The following is an 8,906-nucleotide window of genomic DNA, read 5'->3' on the forward strand; positions in this document are numbered from 1 at the left end:
TTGGCGCGTCAGCTTGCTGGCCTGCGTGCAGGCGTGGTCGCAGAGGTTGCACGTGTAGGGCTTCTCCCCGGTGTGGCTCCGGCGGTGGACCACCAGGTTGCTCTGAAACTTGAAGGTCTTCCCGCAGAACTCGCAGGACTTGGACTTCATGGGCGGCTGGGAGGGAGGAGGAGCGGACTGCAGAGGAGGAAGGGGCGGCGTGGCCAGGAACGGGGGCTTGCTGCCGGGCTGGAAGGGCTGCAGCAACCTTTGCATAGGGCTGGGCCGGCTCGGGGACAAGGGCGGGCTGGAGGTGTTGCCGGCCAGCTCCCGCAGCCTCCGGGAGAAATCCATAGCGGGGGGCTCCATCGCCATGGGGTTCAGTCGCAGCACCCTGTCAAAGGCACTAGGGTGATGGGTGGCCAGAGCCATTTCTTCCGCACCCAGGCGCTCAATGCGATGCGGATCCAAATGGTGCCTCGGGGGAGGGCTAAAGAGGGGCGGCGTGGGTGGGAAACGCCCTTCTCCCAGCCCCGACGCCTCCCTCGAGACCGAGCCGGGTATTCTGAGCAGGTTAAAAGGGTTATTGTCTGCAATGTGAATCCCGTGGAGAGGTGGCTGGGAAGGGCACTCTGCACCTAGTCCTGTTGGGATACCAACCCGTGGCGTCAGGGGGCTGCCGTGCTCGCTTTCTAGGTAGATCCGTAAGCCGTGCGTGTTCTGTGCGTGCTGCAAGAGGAACCAGGCGCTGTTGAAAGGCTGTTTACAAGTCGTACACGTGTAGCTGCTGGGCTCGTCTTTACCTGCAAAATAACACAACAAGCAGCGTCAATCTCCGGCCGCCCACCGGCGGGCAAGAGCTCGCCTCCCCGCCTAAGCTCCTCTCCTCCGGGACGCTCGGCTGGGAGCTGGGGAAGGGACGTCCCAGCTCAGGCACAGGCAGGGGAAGGGGGACGGGAGGAGGCGAGGGGTGCGATGGGGAGCTTCAAACCCAGCCGAAATGCGCCCACCTCCTCCCGCGATCCCCGGCCCCGGGTTCAAAACCGAACCCTGGCAGGTAACCGCAGCAAAAAAAGCTATTAAAAAAAAAGATGATTAAGTCAATTGATGCCAGCTACAACTCGGCAGACTTCATGCTGCAAGAGGCTGTTACCATTTAAATTGGGGAGAAAATAAATAAATAGATAGATAGATAGAAAGAAAGAAAGAAAGAAAGAAAGAAAGAAAATAAATAAAACCCCTTCTGAAAAGCACTCCAGAAAACCACGTACATCGGTTCAAAGCAGCAACCCAAAGCATCACGTTATTAGCCTCCTCCTTATTTTGAGAGACTAACAATGTGTACAAAATTAGGCAGCATCTCCTGCTCCATAGCAGAGATTCGACTCTGGGGCAAAAAAGAAAAACAAATTGAGTAATGAAATGAAATAAAACAGTGTGCGGGACAGGGAGAGGGGAAGGCAGCGAGAGCGGCAGCTCCGCCAGGGAAATAGCTGGAGGGTGGCCAGGAGGCCTGGCCGAGCGCCCTGCCGGAGCCGCATTATTTCTCTTGCACTGAAAAGAAGCTGAGGATGGTAAATGCCACTTTGGCAAGTAGCGAGCTAACTCTGTTTCATGATAATTTATTTTTGGAGATAACACGGACATTATAAAAGAGCAACCAACTAATAAATAACTAAACAAAAAGCCGGCTAATAATGACAGCAGAAAGCAGCCCCTTCTTAATATATGGCAAAACAAGGGGGATGAATAACTTTTTGAGGGCTGCCCGTGAGGAAAAAGCACTCCGAGAGGAAAGACTGGTGTAAGAGATGGCGAAGGTGAGTGCGCTTTTATCGATTCCTACAATTTTGCGAATAATTCACTTCCATCCCCCTATGGATGTTTTTTACTAAATGCTGGTAAACTGAAACCGGACCTAAGAGGAGGATAAAAATTCATTTCCAGCCCTGCCCAGCAGTTCTCGTAGAGCTGCTGTTTAGTGATATTAAAAAAAAAAAAACAACAAACACGCTCGAGGGTTGAATAAACTACCAAAGACATCAGTGCTTGGGGTGGTACCACCCCTGCCCTGACCCTGCATCTACGTTACGAGGCATCTGCTCCATAGGCACCACTCCGGGGTAAAGCTCTTTACATGCTGCACTGAGAGCTGCCCCCATTAGGTTTCCCCTATTTGCCTAATATGAAGAAAAGGAAAACAAATGAGGCAGATTTGGTAAGAAAATGTCGCTTTTTCTGCGCCCATCTTGTTTCCCATCTCACTTGGGAGGAGGGGGAAAAAAGCTTCGTATGGGCATTTTCCTTCCCCGGCGAGCTGAACGATGATCTGGGGATACGAGAGGCAGGCAGGCCGCAGCGCCGGGCGCCGCGCCACTTCCCTCCCTGCCTCCCAGCTCTGCGGTTATTCTACGTTCGGTCTGACGAGCTGAATCGGGCGAGCAAAAAGAGGCTCCACCGTCTACAGCAGGCATTTAACACTTTAATCGCTTTAAAAGCCCTTGGAATAATAGTTAACGTTTCATCCTGAAGCCGGTGTCGGAATAAAATGCATTGCGGTGTTTAGTATGTGCCAGGCATGCAAGCGGAGAGAAATACTTAAATCTGCTAAAATTAGAGGGAAATTCAATTGGACCTTCATATTCCTATGCTCATTTGCGAGCTAGGGAAAAAATCTTAAACGGGAAAATTTCATCTTGCTTCGCCGTAATGAAGTGGAAGTTTTTAACACCACGGTAGGAGCTAACAATGTAATGCTACCTCACCTCTCTACCTTATAGATCAGGTCAGAGAAAATAGCATTTTATCTTATAATGAGGATACAACATCGAGCGTTGGCTACCACATTTTAGTATTCCCATCAACTAGATATTCTAGATCGTAAGGGCAGCTCGTGTAATCATAATGTCAATGAGAAGGGCTGTTACGACTGAGACTAAAGATTACATGGAAAAAGCTGCTTTGAAACTGGTAATTATTACCAGTCCACTAATAGCAAATGATGCATTACAGTTTCACCGTATAATCTGTATTTCACTCTGCTCCTGCCAGTACGGCCTTATTATATTACAGCGCTCACAAATTCTAAATTCCTAAACTACAGTCATCAATAAATGTGTTACTTGCCATAATTTGCAAAATTACTTTGTTCATAACATCTTCGACTGTTACAAAGACTGGAATTGATTTCCTGCATGGCAAAATTAGGGCTACATTGATTTAGTGGAGTGTAAAATGTAATATTATTCTTCATTTGCTTGCCTGAAAAACAACTTTTCAATTCACCATCCGCATTTGGTAATCAAGATAATAATTTAAATTTAAAATCATGTTTATGTACAAAACTTCCCTAAACAACCCACCATTTTCAAGGGAGCAACGTAAAACCAGGCAATAAAATAAAGCAGTGAAACAGTTAAAATCCACCAGCCATTTGCCTCCACCTCCTGCTTTGAAGAGACACGATTTCTAATTTGTCTATTAGTGCTTGATTAATTATGAAGGCTATTGACTGACCATATCACCACCTAGAAATACGTTCCAGTCTGATGCAGCCTTGCCAAACTGCAAGAATTATGGCACTAATCCACGCGTTGCCCGCCAGCGGCGACACGGGTCCTTAGACCGCCACGGCAACCCCTGGTTTTGGAAGGGACTCACCTTTCCTTCCTCCCGTCCCACCACCATCCTTTTTGGTACAGCGTTCGGGTCCCCCCAAAAGCTGGATTGTAGGACCCAAAGGCTGTGGATCCACTGATGTCTCCTAGCTATGGGCCAGCCTCTATGTCCACATGGGCTTCCCAGCTAAAGCATCCGGGCAAGACCACGGGCAAGCGAGGAAAGCACAGCAGGGAGATGCAGTAGCCGGTGCTGGCCAAGGACAGAGCTGGAGAAGGTCCCAGGGGGCTCCTCATGCCATCCACTGGGGCAATGTGATGGGATGTGTTATCCAAAGCAGCGTTGCGATGCCATCGGAGCTTTCAGTCGATTTCCAAGAGGCTGAATCCCTCAGCTCGACATGCAAAGAGGGTCACTGCCGAAGCAGCCCTCCTTGGCCACCGGCAGCAGGGCTGGAGCCCTTGTCCTCGGCTGCTTCGCATTGAGAAATTCAAGGGCGAAAGGGACCACCAGCTCTCACTCTCTGACCTTCCCTGCGTTACATGTCACTCAGTTGTCCTATGCCATGACCAACACGATGTCTTTGCGTAAAGCGTAACCTCCTCCAGCCCCACAAATAGTCTTTAGGGCAAAGCACCAAATCCCAGTGAAAACCATTCAAACAGCTCAGAAGACAAGAAGAGCACTCACTGCTTGCCACCACAGTCGGTTGCCACAGCTAACCACACTCACAGACGGGTACTGGGGTCCACATGAATTTCTCTGGCTCCAATCTCTACCCATTCTCTTCTTCTGTTGAGGGCTTTTTTTTTTGGCCAACACACTGAAAAGCCCCTTAGTACGCAATGTGCCCCCACACACACACCAAGGGTACTTGTCCACCCTGAAATCAAGGCATGCTTCAAAATACAGTTATTTTTCCATCCTGAAGCCACCTCCTCCACTACTCAGGGACCAGCCTAGCCCTCCTCGGCCCAGCATCGTGCTGGGAAGGAGTTGGTTTTCCACCAAGCCTCCCGCAGAGCTGCTGCCTTCTGGGGTACCGCACCTGGATCTGTACACGTGGCCCCGATTCCCCTCTTCTAGCCAGGCACCAAGACAGGTTGTACCCACCCGTGCTCTCAACACACCGCGCTTGACAGTCTTTCCAAACCACCCCATAAATCCCTCCCTGTTGCTCTTCATCCGTCCACCCACCTTTGCTTTATCCCCAATGCTAATCAGTCGCAATTGCAGATTCATTTCTAAATCACCAACAAAATGCGGCTCCCACCAGCCACTGCTGACCTCTCCCATCCGCCGATGCTTCTCCAGCTAAGCCCCCGCATTCCCAAATCTGTTGGCCGGCTCTTAATCGCCCATGCTAGCGATACCACCCAGTGCTCGGTCTTCCTACACACGATGTCACGCAGCGCCGCATCCAATGCCTTGCAGAGTCTATTTCATCTACATTTATCAACCAAAGTTGTCATCTGGAAGAATGAAATCAGGTTTATTTGACAAGATCTATATTCCATAAATCTAAGTTGAGTGGCATGAATTATATTTCTATCCTTTAATTCTTTATCAATTGAATCTTATATCGTCTCTTCAATTATTTTGCCCAGAAGAGATAAGCAAAGTGTTGCCAACTCTCCCACGGTTCCCCTGACCAGCTCTTGACGGCATTTTCCCAGTCCGTAAGCTTTATTAAAAACCAGGATCATATGCCAACTCTTTAGGGATTCTTGGGTGCAAGTTGTCAGGGCCTTTTCATGTAAAAATATTTATCTCCATTGGACCTTGTATAAAATCCTCCTTGGCTACTAATGAGCTAGAAAAAACATCATCACCCGCCTATGATACAGAAATACAACACTGCTGCTTTCCAGGTCTACAGTAGAAATCTTTATTAAAAATTTCTACCTTACTGCTTCTTCCATCCATCACTTCTAGGGTTTCTCTTTTCTCCAGGACCCTGAGAAGCTCTCCTCTTCTCTCCATCCGTGCCAGGCACAAGTTTTCCTCGGCACCTTCAGCTCCCCTGACTAGTTCTCTACCCATCATGATTTCTCACTGCGATTGATTGCTATTTTCCATTTTTTTAATTGTCATATATTGATTTTTTTAGTACCTAATTGCTGTTCTCATCTCACCGCTGAAGCGGGTGAAGTGGGTTTTGGATTTGGGCCAAAGTTGCCCTCTCCTTCCTGGACAGCTCATCAACTTTTTACAAATAGCTTCCAATTACCATTTGCATTTTTGCCTGTACATTTTTCCTCCCACTCACTTTTACTGCTCATTTTCTTTGTATTTGGGAAATTACCCCTTTGGGAGAATTACGTGGGGATACCACGTACCAAACACAAACGTGGGGCCAATATGAAACCTGACTGGTCTCACCCAGTGAAGTCTCACCCACCGTTACGTATTTATTCCTTTTCTACATCCTGGCCAGCAAAGGACTAGTGACAGGACACAGCACAAATGTTTAGTGTTTCTCAAGTTATTGGCTCCTGCCGAAAAAAAAAAGCAGCAGAACAGCTCTTGCCTGCCATGCCCCCAAAAGAAGCGATTTAACCAGTGACACACAAGTGACAGATTTAGCTTCTGATCCGAAAAATGTTAACAAATGAGTGGGATGGATATTGGCATTTGAGTGCCTTTAAGGGCATTTGGCACAATTACTCAGTAAAATATGAAGAGATGGCTGCTTGCAGCATTAAGGGGCTTTTTTTTACATTAGAAAAAAGCTGGTTCTTCTGTACTGTGCTCACAGATACACCCGGCGTGCTCAAAGCCCAAGTCAAAGCAAGCCAACATCTCCAGGCACAATATAGCTGGCTCCGAGCAACACCCACAGCCATGTCCACAGCCACCAGCAGCAAAGCCAGACAAGATGCTGGGGAGAAGACCAGCTGGGAGGAGAAGCTGTCAGCTAGATGCCACTGCTGGGAGGGGGGAAAAAAAAAAAAACACCAAGATTTCTGGAGCTAGGCATGCAAGTTCAGGCACTGCCAAGTGAGTAATGGAATAATCTGCATGCGTGTGCCAATGTGCTTTGGAAGAGCTTCCTTCGTTACTCAAAAGTCAGGGCTGGATCCAGGAAAGCTGCTCGCCGGACACAGCAGCGCTTTACGGAAGAGCAACGCTGAAACACCACGCGCAGCATCCTCTCGGTGCCCCTATCCGAAACAGGCAGCCCATAGTGCAGGACATTGTTTGGGAAGGACCACCAGATTAAGGAGCGAGATGTTAATATAACGTGTATTTTACCGCAGGGCATCGTATGGGCTGCACACGAACACGCAGTATTAGAGACACCCCAGTTTTCCCAGTGTTTTCACAAACAAAACGGCGGCATAAGCAGTGACTGCATACGTGCCAATAGTGTTCGCAAGGATTTCATTCACAGCTGCAGATTTACTCCCTCGGAGAAATCCCCGTGCCAGAGAAATCTCCGAGCAGACCAGGATATGGCCCTCGCTGCCCGGATGGTCCAGCCCTTGTTCTCAGCAGCATCTCTCCACAAGCCAGCACCACCAACACCACCAGCCTTGGTGGCTTAGCTCCCATGTTCTCCTTCACTTTCCCCCCAAAACCCACACGTGTAAGCAAAGCCAAGGTGTCTTTACTGGGCTACCTGCACCTACAGGGCACATACATCCCTTTTGCTATCAAACTGCAGAGAAGAAAAGTTAAAAGTGACTTGAACACCTGCAACCTGCAGTAAGCACTCGCTCTCTTCTGCTCGCCACCAAACAATTACCGGAGGAACAGCCTGAGCCAAACCGAGGAACCTCTTTATTCAGCTTTAATGTCAACTGACTGCTTGATTTTTGGATTGATAAATTTGGAGTTGTTATGGTATTTAAAGGGGGGAATTAAAAAAAATGGAGTTAATTGTTACCACTTGTACTTGATTCAGTTCTTCTCCATCTGGCTTGTCAAATATCTTTTTTTTTCCCCTCTCTCTTTTGGAAATCCATACTGTTGAAATTCCTTTCAACTGAAAACTAGAGAAGTGAAACGGTTGGGACACAGGAAGCGTCGCAGGGCCAGGAGATAAGTGGGTCCACTCCACGCCTGCAGCAGCCCACTTCTCCCTTGGTAAGAAATAGCTGCTTTGTCGTGACTCACCTTTTCCTGGTAGTCGGTAGCATCGGTTTAGACGGAAAACTGTAACTGTCCAAACATATTTTTTCCTTCTTGCACTAATTCTTCCTCCCGATTTTCCAGATTGCAAAAGGCACATTATTAACCTGGGTTATAAGGAGCTGTTAGCACTGTTAGCATCAGCATTGTCGCTGCTGTTGTCATAATAACGATGATAATAATAAATAACAGCAGTAGCTGCATTTATGTACAACAGGGTACTTCCTCTCCAACCTTTTCTCTTTATCACTAGATGAACCGGATTCAGAAACACTGAAAAAGGAAAATGTCCCTGAAACTCTCTAGGAAGTGACACAGCATTGCTAGTGAAATGAGAAGCACCGTTGCTGTTGTACACTTGAAAAACAAAATTCTGCAAATCAAGTCCACGTTATTTACGAACAGGCCTGATCGCGGGTCCTGGGACTGGCTTAGTCGTGAAAATGTCAAAAATCTAGAAGATGTTTTGTTTCGTGGGACCCTCAGCGCCTCATTTGCCATCTTTACCAGCCTTTCCTTCTCTACAACTTATTGATAAAAGACTTATAGATATTCCTGCAAATAATTATTTTTCCCGCAAATGCAAACTCCCTGAAATCATTTTAATAAAACTGGCAAAATATTTTCTAAACTGAGTATCAATAATGCCATTTTTTCGTTACACCTCCTTTTAAAAGCCCCTCTTTTAAAGAAGAACTAGGCCAAAACGCTAATGCCATGACCCAAACCTCAAAAAGACACAGAAGCAACAGCAATAAAAAAACCAAAGGTACAGCTGGTGTTGCCTTGCCATTCAAAGATTTAGATTGGAATTAGGAACTCCAGGAATTCAGCTTTTTCTCCCAAAGCCAAATTTTCATTGGGTTTTGCAGCACTGCTCAAGTTTGCACAGAACAGAAGGTTTTTGGGCCTGAGGAAAGAGAGGGTGGGAAGGGGTGGAAACAGGGAAGCCAGTTCCTCCCCGCAGAAGAACAAGCATCCTCGGTGGGGGGATGCAGGCGGGAGCGGGGAGGGCTCCATCCACAGCCCGGCAGCCAGGCTCCTCGTAACCCTGGGGAACACCTGGCCCTTGCAGGAGAAGTGCAACCTCCACGGATGATCATTTTGGTTGTAGCCTCAACATATTTTGTGTACTCATTCTTCTAAGCAGAACCGAACCCGTAACACCTAGTTTC

The 8,906-nt window shown here is 47.8% G+C and overlaps 1 protein-coding gene across 1 annotated transcript in view; it reads right to left on the minus strand.

Moving 5' to 3' along the window:
- The window catches only part of BCL11A (B-cell CLL/lymphoma 11A (zinc finger protein)), a gene marked incomplete at its 5' end in the record, with an annotated part of 60,180 nt that overhangs the window by 1,373 nt on the left and 49,901 nt on the right, over positions 1-8,906 (minus strand). The window contains one exon of the mRNA XM_009584955.1: positions 14-782. Coding sequence (XP_009583250.1) covers positions 14-782 — 769 coding nt within the window. The remainder of the gene's footprint in view (positions 1-13; positions 783-8,906) is intronic.

Source organism: Fulmarus glacialis, unplaced genomic scaffold (assembly GCF_000690835.1).
Source record: "Fulmarus glacialis isolate BGI_N327 unplaced genomic scaffold, ASM69083v1 scaffold8809, whole genome shotgun sequence".
NCBI classification, from domain to species: domain Eukaryota; kingdom Metazoa; phylum Chordata; class Aves; order Procellariiformes; family Procellariidae; genus Fulmarus; species Fulmarus glacialis.